The sequence below is a fragment of the Notechis scutatus genome, chromosome 5 (genome assembly GCF_049901735.1).
Source record: "Notechis scutatus isolate UNSWTSFEM ecotype Mainland chromosome 5, rNotScu1.2, whole genome shotgun sequence".
Taxonomy (NCBI): Eukaryota; Metazoa; Chordata; class Lepidosauria; order Squamata; family Elapidae; genus Notechis; species Notechis scutatus.
In genome coordinates, this window is record NC_142013.1 from 19,473,068 (window position 1) to 19,488,447 (window position 15,380).

The 15,380-nt window shown below is 39.2% G+C and overlaps 1 protein-coding gene across 2 annotated transcripts in view; it reads right to left on the reverse strand.

The window, feature by feature from the left end:
• RDX (radixin) overlaps window positions 1-14,936 on the reverse strand; it is a 34,531-nt gene extending 19,595 nt beyond the window's left edge. The window contains exons 1-2 of one of the 2 annotated variants that reach the window (XM_026675101.2): window positions 14,436-14,936; window positions 7,131-7,188 (exon numbers count right to left, since the gene is read on the reverse strand). In XM_026675101.2, the coding sequence (XP_026530886.1) occupies window positions 7,131-7,142 (12 nt within the window). In that variant the 5' untranslated portion in view covers window positions 7,143-7,188; window positions 14,436-14,936. The remainder of the gene's footprint in view (window positions 1-7,130; window positions 7,189-14,435) is intronic. The other variant, XM_026675102.2, reaches the window with a different exon arrangement.
• Window positions 14,937-15,380: the final 444 nt, after the last annotated feature.

The window sequence follows — 15,380 nt, forward strand, 5'->3', positions numbered from 1 at the left end:
CTCCTCCTTCTCTGCCTGTTTGTTCTGTATGGCCAAGGAGGAGGAGACCAGCCGAGAAGCGCACTGCCAGGCGGGGGCCACGCGGCGCAGGGCAACACACCACCGCCCGGCCCTGGCGAGGGAAAGCAGTGGGTGTTCCCCGGGCGGCGACCTCAGCCCCGCCACCAGGGAAGCGGCTGCCCAGCTCCGTGTTGTGTGTGTGATTTTTTGGCACGCGGCGCGGGGTCTCTTTTGGCTGGCCCCGATTTTTTTTTCCAGAGGGGAATTTTTTTTTCAGAGGCAGGTCGTATTAAAATGACCAACGGACCGGATGTGGCCCGCGGGCCGTAGTTTGCCCACCCCTGGACTAATCTCTTGAATATGCATATATGATCAAAAGGGGGAGGGAACAAGATACAAAAATGTTCCCCCTGTAGAAAGTCCCACTATACTCAATGAGTCTTACTACCAGCTAAATGTGTATAGGCTCTTGCCATATCTATTTACCTCAGCATACTTATTGTAAAAAGAGATAGAAACTATGGGGGGGGAGTGTGTGTGGAATCTTTGGGGTACTATTTCCTTCTGTTTCCAAAAAGGGTATATGTTGATAAACAGCTTTCAGCTGAGTTGCACACACAAAAAAGGATGCAATTTATTCCATAGCATGTTCCACAGAGCTCTTAGTCCCAGATAAATTATGTTCAAGACGGTTGCTTTATTCAGTCAGTTTACTGCCTGTATCATTATTTTTCCTTTGGCATCCACATCCAGTAGGATGCAATGGAGTCTCTCTCTCCCTCTCTTTTTCATCTTGTAAGTCAACCCTCCCCTTACCAGGAGGAGAGAAGGTAGAAAGAAAGAACTCATCTTTTTGAATAAATTCAGTAAGTAAATGACTGAACGCTAATACTGAATGGAAAACCCTTCAGCTGGAGGATTCTACTTTCAGAATAACTCTTTCTAATGACTGATATTTGTACTCAGAACTGTAACATGCTGTATTTGTCAGCAAGCTTGTGACAAATCCTCTTATAAAAACTACCATAGTAACAAATCTTAACTCTATAAATGCCAAATAAAACTGAAATCATCACCTATAACAGGGGTGGGCAAACTTTTTGGCTTGGGGGCCTCATTGACTTTTAAAATTTGACAGACGGGCGGGTCAGCACAAGATACGATAGATATAAAAACTGCATTTGTTAACAGTACATATCAAACATAAACAGAAAAAAGATCCTTTTTCTTATAAGTCCTATAAGATTTTATCCCATTATCCCAAACTCTTCTTGATGGGGATCATGGGCACTGTAGTTGAGATGCTTTGAAAAGGCTGGGGGTATCAATGCAGAAACCGCAAAATCCACCCCTGTCAGTCAGTCAGACCCTACCTTGAACAGCGATCAAGAGAGGTTTTCTCCCAAGTAAGTACCCGCGTAAACCCTGCACGTTTTCACGGTTAGCATGGTCAAGCGGACACCCTCGCAAAACTGTTCGTGGCTGGAAACGGAGCCCAGTCCACGAAGGGTGGGAATTGTGGAAATCCGAGCGCAATTCTCTCCAACGGTCCAGATTGACAGCGAAAGATTCTTTACGGAAGGGACAAAACGAACTTGCAGAGAACGGAGGTCGTAGTGGCATATGACATCATCAGAGCTGTCACTACACACACACAAACATGTACACAAGAAATAACTAGGGTACCTTGGGAGCCGGGCACCCCAGATCTCCTCCCGAGCAGCCCTGCAAACACGCTCCCCAGCCAGCCACGGCAAGACCATTCCCCACCCCCAACCCCCCACTCCCTTTGGCGTAAAGGCAAGAGGTCGATCGTCAGCCCTGGAGAACCGAGTAACACACCTCCCTTGCAAAAAGGGGAGACCCAAAACACACACGCGAGCCCCAGACGTCAGATACCACCGCACCGGTCCTGAATACGGGAGAAACCGCCCGGCAAGCGCTGAAGCTGCCGCCAGCCGCCCGGCTCAATGCTCTCCAGGGATGGAGAGGCGGCGCGCATCCGCACCCGGATGCCCCAAACTCTCCCTTTGCCAGCGTGGAAGGCAGGCAGCCAAGTTTGCCCACCCCTGACCTATAACATAGTTTGAAAATGTTAATTTTACCAATCCTAATAAGTCCAAGAAAAATCAATCCACTGCAAGATGAAGGATCTTCACATATAATTTTGTAAACAACAAACTAAAAGACTCAAAGTCCATCCCACCCCTGAAAGGACCTAATGGTAAAGACTGCAACGATGACACTATTAAAGCCAACCTCTTTAACACATTCTTTGGTTCAGTATTTGTAAACAGCAATGGATCATGCCCAGTATTTCCTAGCCGAACCACAGACAACTACAATGATCTAATACATATCGATTTTACAGAAGACAATGTTGAAAAAGCACTACGCAATCTAAAACCATCTCTATCTATTGGACCGGACGGAATATGTGCCTACTTCTTAAAAAAGCTATCCACTGCCATAGCCAAACCTCTAAGCATAATCTTTGAAAAATCTTTCAGGACCAGTTCCTTGCCAAAACTATGGTCACAAGCCATGGTCATCCCCGTCTTCAAAAAGGGAGACCCCAGCCTAGTTGAAAATTACAGACCAATCTCTTTACGCTGCGTCACCTGTAAAGTCATGGAATCAATTATTAACCAATCCATCATCCTCCACTTAGAAACAAACAACCTTTTGTCTTATAAACAATTTGGTTTTAGGAAAAAACTATCATGTAATCTGCAACTCTTACACTGCAAAAACATATGGACTACACAACTCGATCAGGGCAAAACAATAGACGCAATCTACATAGACTTCTGTAAAGCCTTTGATTCAGTGGTACACGACAACCTACTCCTAAAACCAAAATCTTACAGTATCTCTGGACACCTGCATAACTGGATAGAAGCATTCCTGTCAAACAGACAACAAATGGTCAAAATTGGGAGCATCCTATCAAATTCTGTACCTGTCAACAGTGGTGTCCCCCAAGGCAGTGTTCTAGGACCAACTCTTTTCATACTCTACATATCAAGAGCAACTGCATTCTCTTCGCTGATGATGTAAAGCTATTCAACACCACAGACAATACTGCTACCCTTCAAAAAGACCTTGACTATGTATCAGAATGGTCAAACAAATGGCAACTTCAAATCTCAACAAATAAATGCTCTGTCCTACATATTGGCAAAAAAAATAATCAGAAAATAAAATACAGGCTGAATAGTCAAGACCTTGTTGATGATCCAAACTCTATCAAGGATCTTGGAGTACTCATCTCTAATGACCTAAGTGCTAGAGCCCACTGTAACTACATAGCCAAAAAGGTGTTAAGAGTTGTTAACCTAATCTTACATAGCTTTTTCTCTGGTAATATTATACTAATAACTAAAGCATACAAAACATTTGCTAGAGCAATATTCGAATATAGCTCATCAGTCTGGAACCCGCATTACGTATCTGATATTAACACAGTTGAGAAAGTCCAGAAATATTTCACAAGAAGAGTTCTCCACTCCTCTACTCGTTGCAGAATACCTTATGCCACCAGACTTGAAATTCTAGACCTAGAAAACCTAGAACTATGCCGCCTTTGGTCCGATCTAAGTATAGAGTATAAAATCATACATTGCAATGTCCTACCTGTCAATGAATACTTCAGCTTCAACCTTAACAACACAAGAGCAAACAATAGATATAAACTCAAGGTTAATCGCACCATACTTGATTGCAGGAAATACGACTTCAGCAACAGAGTGGTCAGGAATACTCTACCTGACTCTGTGGTTTCTTTCCCAAACCCCCAAAACTTTAACCTTAGACTGTCTACTATTGACCTCACCCCTTTCCTAAGAGGTCTGTAGGGGGTGTGCATAAGCGCACCAACATGCCTACCGTCCTTGTCCTATTGTTTCTTTTATTTTTTTTATTTTTCTTATATGTATCCATGTATTCACAACTATGTTTTTACTTATACCTATTATCTTGTAAGCAATTGACAAAAATAAATAAATAAATAAATAAATAAAATAAAATAATTTACTTAAAATAAATTGTTTTCTTGTATGTATGTATGTATGTGTTTTCCAAATTGTTTTGTTCCAGTGGTTGGAGTTCCTACACATTGTTCGGTACACATTGCTATAATTTGTTATTTAAATAAGATTGTAAGAGCCTCTAAACAGTAATTAAGATAACATTCTAACAACCAAGTTTGGGAATAATATAATTAATAGCTGAATCATTGCACCTGCCTTGCAAGTCAATACAAAACACTCTTTGCCTTGAATCTCAATGTAACTTATGGAAATTTGCAGAAATTTTCCCACTTACTACCTCAAGGCACTGTGGCACACCTTGAAATATACTGAGAGGCATCAATGAGGAATATAATAGAGGCTGCTGAGAAAAAAATATTCCTCCAAAATAATCAAAAAAATTATATATGTCAGTAGCCCCTGTACATGATTCTCATATTGTATACTATTCAGAAGGATTTTTCAAATCCAAGGATACATTCTGAGACAATAATTGATTATGCGGGTAAGAGAGACAATATGAAAAATTTTCTTTCAATGATGTTTGTTAAATTAATTTATTACAAAATCCATGACTTGGCCTCTAGTCTCCAAATGTGATCATGGGAGAAATGACAATACAGTTGTGAGTTTTTCATAAGAAGATTAAAGTATGTACTATAATCCACTGATTTTTCTATATGCCTATGTATGTGCACTGGCACAGAGCAAAATTAAATCAAACATTTAAAAATGTATCACAGGTAGTCCTTGGATTACAACTAGTTATTTAACAACTGTTCAAACCTACAATAGCCTCAGATGGCCTGTAAAGCATTTCTACCAATCATAGAATGTCAGAACAACTCCCATAGTCACGTGTCATTTTGGCACTTTGCAACCAACTCACATTTATGACCAGTTACAGCAGCCTACAGCCACAATTTGTGATTTTTTTTGCCAGTTTGGGAGAGTGAATTCAATTTGGGAGAGTGAATTCAGACTTACCTCCATGTGATTTGCTTAATAATTGCCATAAAAAACAGTAAAAAAATGGAGTCTGGTCCCATAGTACCTTGACTTAAGATCACAACAACTTACAGTTGTAGTTTTAAGTCAAGGACTATTTATGTAACATAATGGCTAATGATGATAACGCTCTAATGATAAATTATACTGAAGATGAAAGTTAACCCTCTGAATCAGCAAACCACGCATTATATACAGGCTGTAAGGAGACAAGTATGCAGCTGCATATCCATCAGGCTCATGAAAGATGCAAATTCTAATGCCTTCTTAAAATGCTAAAAATCTTGCTCTAAATATATTTTTAAAGCAAAAAACAAAATTCTGTATAGAGCCATGCATAAATATTAGATTTTATCAGCAAAATATATTGTTATTACCAATTCTATATTCTAGTTTATTATTTTTGTACAGTATTTGTATTCAAACAGGATAAACAAAATAGGACCGTCTTTTTCCTGCCACATAACTTCTTTATTTCTAATTGAATTATCTATCTAAGCAACAGTGTTATTGTCTTTTTAAATACAGAAAATGAAGCTACAGATAACTGAATAATTCACAATAGTGATTAGTTCTTCAAAACAGACATAATATTTTGAAGGATAAATACAAGTAATACAAAAAAATAGAAAACCCAAATCTGTGGTAGAATCTGGATTTTTGTTGAGGGGAAAAGTAAAAAGGCTGGCTAGCCTTGGGTTGCTAATGGGAAGGAAGTAGTTGAACAGAGAAATGACACAAGAAGCTGATCAGAGTGGTACTGGTATGTTTATTGCTACTTGCCTATAGACAGAAATATTTTTATTCCTCCCCTCAACTAAACTCCAAATTCTACCACAATCAGTGCAACAGAGGGGAAAAAATCATCCTAAGAATGGGAGAGTTAGGATTCTGTTTTTCATTAAGTTTTAAAACATATAAAGAAAACTGAAATTTATCTAAAGAAAATTTGATTCCCATTCCATAGAAAAACCTCAACATATTTCAATTAATCAAGTTTCCAAACAAGAATCCATATTTTTATTCTTGCTGAAGACTGCTGGGGATTGTAAAACCAAACAGTTTCATACTCCAAAATCACTACCTGAGGAAGGACAAGGTCTCAACTCTGCTTACTACTGTTCCCCCACATAGACATAGAAACACTCACTTACCAACCAAAAATGGGACTGCCAAAAATGTTAGGCAACTTAGCACCAAGTAACTATGGCAGATTTAGATCAGTCATTAAGGAAATCACCCATAATTGTTAACAGTGTGACATCACTGGACCATAACTAGCAACTTACTGCCAGTGTCTCAATTGACTTTGCCAGAATCTGACTTTGAAGCTTGCAAATAGCGATCATGTGACTGCAGGACGCTGTGACAGTCATAAAGCCTGTTGGCTGCTGCAAAGCATTCAATGGCAATTATGTGATTGCAGGGACGTTGAGACAGTCATAGGTTCAAAGACTGTCACAAGGCTACTTTTTCAGCACTGTTGCAAATTTGAACAGTTGTTAAGCAGATTTTAAGAAAAAACTACCTGTATTAAATGCTTTCAGAAAAATCCCCCCAATATTCAGAAATTTGTCAGGCCCAAGTCCAAAGATAACGGTGAAATTTAATCAAGTCCGATCCTTATACCTAATGGACAAAATCTTACCAAACTAAATTTATAATTCTCTACCCTAATAGATAGATCCTGAGAAATTTTAGAGTGTGGCTATCCTAAACCTCTTACCCTCCCACATCTAGCTCGGGACTGCAGGCTCTTATTTTGTGCTTTTCTTTAGAATATACGGAAAGCTCTGTGCTGCCAAACTCCCTCTACTGCCTTTCTCGGTGCACATTCCAACACAGAAATAGCCTTTTTGAGGAGGAGGAGGAGGAAAAGGAAACAGCACTAAACATACAGAAAACTCTATTCTGTTTTATTTTAGCTGCTTTACCACTATTATTTGGGATCAAGGGAAGAATAGATACACTAGTATACTGAAATAGTAGATACTCCTTCATTTTGTAAACTGTGATCCTTAGGGATAACATAGGGATTATAAGAACTAAAAGCCTATCAAATACTAATAAGATTCCATATGGATTACTTACTGGTTTCGGCATTTTCCTTTTCTTCTCTTTTTCTTACTCACTCTGGTCTTTTCTTCTGCTAAAACAAAATAATTATATATAGCTTTTATTATATCAATCTATTGTGAAATATTCATACAGAAATTTTCCAAACTGCAGTAGTTCACCTGAGTAAAAGAATATACGTGTATGCTATTCTTCATCTAGTTCCTATGTTTTAATGGAAGAATAAGCTGTAAAGCAATGTGACAAATTTCATAATGTAGTACTTTTTGAATTAGAAGTTTTAATTATAAAAAGCTGGACCTTGCAATTACATTTTGATCATATATTTTTGCTCCATAGTTAATTGCTAATGTAAGATTAGTGGATTCAACTAAATCTGAAGAAGTCCTAATAAATACTTAAAAGAACAGCCATCAAAAAAATCCAAGATATTTTAAACATAAATCAGTTTAGAATTTATTTAGAACACATAGAACAAAGTAAATCTAAAGCCAGCTACCTTGTTATTCCCAAAGAATTTTTTAAAAAGCTATTCTTTCTATTTCTAGCACCTGTTTCTACACAGATCTTAGCTAGATTACAAGTTATATGAACAAACCAAAACATGGAAGTAAGATTAGTTAGCATCATATCCATTAAGTATTCCTCAATAATATTTATTAAATCTGCTATATTACTAAGAATGTTGTTACAGTAGTCATTGCTCCAACGTTACATAGTTAAACTATACACTAAGGATTTGTTGAGAACCAATTGTGATTTTATCTTTCTTCATGTATGTTAATTTCTGCTAAGAGTAGCAAGCTTATAATATTATCAATCCTCCAAACCTACTAGTGGCAAGGAAATTGCATAGAATTAGCATTAAATAGTGAATGAAAAATGAATGAAAGACTGTAAGATATATCTTTACAATAAAATCATTTTAAAGTTTAACTTAATTTACATACAAATGTAAGATTTGTCATTTGATCAAATTAATTTAAGAGTTGAGGTCCACTTATGGAAAGCACATCTTTGGAAATAGAAGAATTACTTTTACTTTTTGCGAAAATTACTTTCTGTCCTAATTGGTTGAACATTTTTATTTAGTGAATATATATATTCATTTACAGTGTGTCAATTTAGTCATTAGAAAGGTAACTAGTTTTACTGTAACAGTTAAAACTTTATTTAGTATATAGCATACACAGTGAGTATATTATATACATTTTTTCTTTTAAAAAGTTTATAAACAGGGCTCTGTCTCATTTTATTTTGTTTAGTCTTATTATCTTTTTGTTTAAAAGAATGTTTCAAGAAAATATAATTACGAAGTTATGTAATTATTGCTCAATATGACATTACAGTATTAAATAGTAGCAAGTAGAATATATTAAAAAACTTATAAAAAATATAAAAAATAAATTAGTGGACAAAATCTCCACTATATTGTTTATAATAATCAACCCTTAAAAATATAGGTAAATATTTAATTTATAACTTTCCCCTTCTTTGTACAACCAATTTGCAATACCTGTTGTCATAAAGCAGCTTTAATAAATTAAGCAATTATAACAAAAATATAATTGTACTGCTTGCCACTGAAGTTGTAATTACTCTACAAAAATCAATTTCTGTATTATGGAAAGATGCAGAGCTGTGCATAGACATGCTTTAAAAATATACAGAAGATTCTCCTAGTACAATATTCCCTACAGGGGATTTGTGAATTACACAATCTCTCTCCCTACATTACAGGTTAATTTGGCTGCACTGTGCTTTAATTTTATTTATTTAACGCAATTCTCAGCCATCTTCCAATTATGCAGTCTCCTCAAGATGGTTCTCCCACCAACTTTGTGTGATGCACACCTTTGTACAGGTAGTCCTCGATATACATTTCATTTAATGACTGCTCAAAATTAAAACATAACTGAAAAAAGTAGCTTATGACCATTTTTCATGCTTACAATCATTGCAGCATCCCCATGATCACGTGATCAAAATTCAGATGTTTGGCAACTATTCATATTTATGACGGTTGCACTGTCCCAGGGTCATGTGATAAACAACTGTATCACTAACTTAACACCTGCAGTGATTTACTAACAACTGCAGCAAGAAAGTTCATATAATGGGGCAAAACTCAATTACAAATTCACAATAGAAAGTTTGGTCTCAATTATGATTGTACGTCGAGGACTACCTGTATTTTCTTGCAAGTTTTTAGCTGAATTCATAAGTTACTGTTCCCCAACCAACTTCTAAGACCCATGGGAAACATTCTTAACCTGTAATCAAAAAAATTATTTAACCACCACATTTTTGTCAAAAATATATGTTATGCTACTTGTTGATCAGCTACCTCATATATTTAACAACTTGGATGGCATAAACTTTTAGTTATACTTTTGGAATTTATATTAAAATAGTTTAAAAATGCAACATGCCTTAATCTTAAAAATCAGTATTTATACACTGCTCAAAAAAATAAAGGGAACACAAAAATAAGACATCCTAGATCTGAATGAATGAAATATTCTTATTAAATACTGTGTTCCTTATGTAGTTGAATGTGCTGACAACAAAATCACACAAAAATTATCAATGAAAATCAAATTTAGCAACCCATGGAGGTCTGGATTTGGAGTTACACTCAAAATTAAAGTGGAAAAAAATACTACAGGCTGATCCAACTTTGATGTAATGTCCTTAAAACAAGTCAAAATGAGGCTCAGTAGTGTGTGTGGCCTCCATGTGCCTGTATGACCTCCCTACAACGCCTGGGCATGCTCCTGATGAGGTGGCGGATGGTCTCCTGAGGGATCTCCTCCCACACCTGGACTAAAGCATCCCCCAACTCCTAGACAGTCTGTGGTGCAATGTGGCATTGGTGGATGGAGTGAGACATGATATCCCAGATGTGCTCAATTGGATTCAGGTCTGGGGAACGGGCGGGCCAGTCCATAGCATCAATGCCTTCGTCTTGCTGACACACTCCAGCCACATGAGGACTAGCATCGTCGTGCATTAGGAGGAACCCAGGGCCAACCACACCGGCATATGGTCTCACAAGGGGTCTGAGGATCTCATCTCAGTACTTAATGGCAGTCAGGCTACCTCTGGCGAGCACATGGAGGGTTGTGCGGCCCCCTAAAGAAATGCCACCCCACACCATTACTGACCCACTGCCAAACCAGTCATGCTGGAGGATGTTGCAGGCAGCAGAATGTTCTCCACGGCGTCTCCAGACCCTGTCACGTCTGTCACATGTGCTCAGTGTGAACCTGCTTTCATCTGTAAAGAGCACAGGGCACCAGTGGCGAATTTGCCAATCTCGGTGTTCTCTGGCAAATGCCAAACGTCCTGCACGGTGTTGGGCTGTAAGCACAACCCTCACCCATGGACGTCGGGCCCTCATACCACCCTCATGGAGTCTGTTTCTGACCATTCGAACAGCCACATGCACATTTGTGGCCCGCTAGAGGTCATTTTGCAGGGCTCTGGCAGTGTTCCTCCTGTCCCTCCTTGCACAAAGGCGGAGGTAGTGATCCTGATGCTGGGTTGTTGCCCTCCTACGGCCTCCTCCATGTTTTCTGAGGTACTGGCCTGTCTCCTGGTCGCGCCTCCATGCTCTGGACACTACGCTGACAGACACAGCAAACCTTCTTGCCACAGCTTGCATTGATATGCCATCCTGGATGAGCTGCACTTCCTGAGCCACTTGTTTGGGTTGTAGACTCCGTCTCATGCTACCACTAGAGTGAAAGCACCGCCACCATTCAAAAGTGACCAAACCATCAGCCAGAAAGCATAGGAACTGAGAAGTGGTCTGTGGTCACCACCTGAAGAACCACTCCTTTATTGGGGATGTCTTGCTAACTGCCTATGCTTTCCACCTGTTGTCTATTCCATTTGCACAACAGCTTGTGAAATTGATTGTCAATCAGTGTTGTTACCTAAGTGGACAGTTTGATTTCACAGAAGTGTGATTCACTTGGAGTTACATTGTGTTGTTTAAGTGTTCCCTTTATTTTTTTTGAGCAGTGTATATATGAAAAAGAATCATTTGATCATCATTTTTACTTTTATCTGTCACATTAAGTTTACCAAAAGCATTAAGATATTTTTAAATATATATTGTCATTTTCCAGATGTGGAGTAGCACTTATATTATTTTCCAGTATATGTTAATCATTATATTTTATTCCCAACTCTCCTTGAAACTAGTATCTTGTAAGTCATAATTAGAAAAATGTTTTGGATTCCTCAGTGTCAATTATAAACAAGGTTGAGAGTTTCAAATTCCAAAACACCTACACCAATCTTTTAGATGTGAAAAGCACACACATTTTCCAGCATCATAATAAACCATATAAACAGAAATTAGTAAGTCACTTCTCTCAGACACCACAAAATGCTATTGTTACATTTATTATGTCACATTTTCAAAGAAAAAAGCTTGTGCAATATGTTTAGTAACAGCCATTGGAAAAAGTAATTGCTCCTGTGGTAAAGTCCACCCCTCAAAAAAAAAACCACTCTTGAAGTTGCTATCTTCACTCCTGCCCACTTTCCCTCAAAGAAATAAAATATATGGGAAGTAATATTTTTTATGGGAACACAAGAGGAAGTTTAAACCCGGTCTTCATACCCTAAAGCCCCCCTCCTACTATTTTACTAAAAATGAAGGAGAAATATATTTTAAAATGCATTTCACGTGTCATTTAATTCAGACTATATTGTCATCCACTGCAGGTGCAGTGTTCTTAAAGCACAAAAGAATTATGGACTTAAAATACAAATAGCACTTAGACTTGTATACCACTTTATAGTGCTTTACAGCCCTCTCTAAGCAGTTTACAGAGTCAGCATATTGCCCCCAACAATTTGGGTCCTCATTTTACCCACCTCAGAAGGATGGAAGGCTGAGTCAACCTTGAGCCTGGTGGGGTGTGAACTGCCAAATTGTAGGCAGCTGTTTGCAGAAGTAGCTTGCAGTACTGCACTCTAACCACAGCACCACAGAGGCTCCTCAAAAAAATAATAATACTACAATTATATATGAAAGTTGTCTATATTACACTTAGGTCAATGAGACTTGAACAAGAAGTATTACAACAAAAATTTTCAAGCAGTCTATACTCATTATGTAATTGAATATATTAAAACCAGGTATTAATAAAATACTGTTTGTTTTCCACAACAGACCATCACTTTGGAACAGTTTCATATAAGGCTATTTCTATTAAACTATTTTTTTCTGGTTTTATCATGAACCGGCAAGTGGACACTCATTGCCAAACTAAATGAAGCACTAAAATTTTGTAAATGTAGAGTTTTGCAAAACTATAAAAGTTTTCACATCTGTGTCTATCTGTTATATAATTAGGACACCTGACTTGATTCTTCTGATGTTTTATTGTTGGGTAAAATTAAGATTTTACTGTGGAATAAAAATTAGGAGCATGGTGGCCTAGCGGTTAAGACACTAGGCTTGTCAACCAGAAGGTTGGCATTTGAGAACAAGCACTGTGTGACAGGGTAAGTTCCTGTTCATGCCCCGGCTCCTGACAATTTAGCAGTTCAAAAGCATGCAAATGCAAGTAGATAAATAGATACCACGTCACTGGAAAGGTACCAGTATTCTGTATATGTATAATCATGCTGGCCACATGACCACAGAAACATCTTGACAATGCTAGTTTCCTTGGCTAGGAAAAAGAGGTAAGCACCATCCTCTAGAGCTGAACACAACTGATCAGTGAAAACCTATCCCTTTACTTTAAAATTTAGAACTCTTTATCATTTTATTGCTGGATTTAAATAACTGAATCCAGTAAAACCAAATAAGGAAAAAAAAGTCAATTAGAATCTGGAGAAACATTTCTCTCTCCAATATTCTTGTTAGCAGATCTTCTAGACTTCTCCCTGCCTCCTAATATAGTGAATGACAGGAAACTGAGTATAGCTTTGGCAGAGTTGACCACAGGAGTGGAACACAGTTTAACTGAAACATTTCAAATTCAAACACTTAAAAGTGTTTCAAGTTCAAAATGGATTGCCCCAAATATACTGAGGTCATTCTTACCATTCCATAAAAGTTCTAAGTTCAGATGGCCCTTTTTGAATGCAAAACGTGGCTCTTTCAGGTAAAAAAACACTTTCAGAATTGTTTTTAAAATGTCAGAATACTTTTAGTAAGATGGAAAGTGTTATTTAAAAATTATTTCCTTCAAGTTTGAAATGAGAGCACCGTAAACTCCGAATGTTTGAACTCTGAAACATTTAATATGTTAATGTACTCATCCCCATTTACCAAGGTACATGAGGGAAACGTTTTAGCCCCCTTTTCTTTTTCATTAACCGCTTATGATTTTACTAGCAGCATGAAAAAAAGAAAAGAGTATCTAAACAATATCTAGATCTTCCTTGGAAACACAGATAAAATTGCTTGATGTAGATACTGCATATCCCAATATCTTTTTTTTGTATAGAAACTTTGTCAGTGCTAGAAATCTTGCACCTTCACTCCTTGAGTATTTTACTCAGAAGCAAATCTTAATGCAATCTGCTTCCGAACAGAGTTATCTAGAATTGCTGCCTTTACTAGACGTATTAGCGAATACATACTTGCAAGTAAGCACCTATACGATTAAGAATCAGAAGCTCTTCTTTTAGGAGCAAAACCTGCTTTGTCTCAGGGCACTTACTCTATCTAAACCCGCCTTACAGGATTTATTTTTAGACCATTTCTTGTAACTTCAGGTGCCCTCCCCCACCCCAATCTATTCGCAAAGAGAACAGCGAAGGGAAACCTATGATTTGAATATCCGTACCTTATTATAGTTAACTTTATAGATAAGTGATGCAAAATCTGCAGCGAACGGATTAACTCCACACACACCCCCTTTTTTTTTAATCTGAGGGGCTGAAGGGAAAATGAGGGGAAGGGAAAGCGGGGGTGGGAAATCCGGCGAAAGGAAGCGCTGGAATATGCTTAGCTGTCAGGTAAAGAGGGGGAGAAATCGCGGTGGGCAAAGGAAAAGTGACGCTCGCTGATCTTTATAAATCACCGGAGACAGCGAGCACCGTTTTTTATACATCCCACTGCGACCTGCATGGCGGGAAGCTGCCTGCCCCAGAGCGGATTGTGGACTTCAGCTCCCCCAAGCCAGCTGGTGTGAGGACAGCCCTCGTTCGCCACTTTTGGAGAGCTCCAGATTGCGAGGCTTTTAGGGATACCGGTGGGAGAGGACAAGGCGAAGAGCGGCCTAGTGGTCGCCACGATAAACACGAGCGCGCAACTTCTCTCCCCGCCTGACTCGCCCTCCTCACCTGCCGAACTAAGGCGCCGGGGGCGGCCAGCTCTCGTCGGATGCTTTGCTCCCGAAGGGTCTCGGACAACTGACTTGGAGTCGACCTGAGGGGGAACAACAACCGGACCGGAGACGACGATTGCGCAGCTTGCCCGGTAGCGCTGCGGAGACGCTCCGAGGGCCGCGGCGGCGAGCTGTTTCCCTCAGGGGGGCTTGCTAGATTTGCGGCAGCGCCGCGTCCGCTGACAGATCCGCAATATGGCGGCACCCTTTGAGTGTTTTTTTTTTCTCCCGATTACAGCGGTTGCCGCCTCCGTCTTGCTACGGAGCATGCGCGGACAGAGACGGAAGCATGCGTGCTTTGGCGGGATGAAGCTGCGCCTCCGAAAAGTACAGCATCTCTTTGGAAACGGGAGTTGGAAAGTTGGGGTGGGGGGGAGAGAGAGGGAAGGAGAGAGGCGAGGCGGCGGGGTCGTTTGGCTGCCGCGAGCGGCTTCAGAATCCAATGCGGGGTCACGTGGTAGGTTGTGACGGTAACGGCCTCTGGTTAACATTTTTGAAAAAGCTGGGTGATGCGATGAGTTCCAAATCCCCGCTCCCTTTTGAGACCTTTTTTGGGACTGGCTAACACAAGGCGTCGGTCCCGTTCGTTTTAGAGCGAGTTTTAAGTGGGGGGGGAATGTAAAGTCTCCCTTAACAGAGACTTGGTTGTCTACGCTTTTGCACGAAATCTTATACATCTTTTATGTATCTTATAAGTTTCTAATTAATGAGGTCAAAGGAAAATGAAATGCAGAAAGAGCAGGCAGTGAAAAGTACTATATCCTATTAGTGGCTGTTTAAGGGGACAGGTTCCAATTCTAACTTAACTAACTCAATTCCCATTACCTATATACTGTCTGCACAGCACAGTAGCCATTCGCAAAACAAATCGCTGCAGCAGGAACAAACATCTTTGCATTGG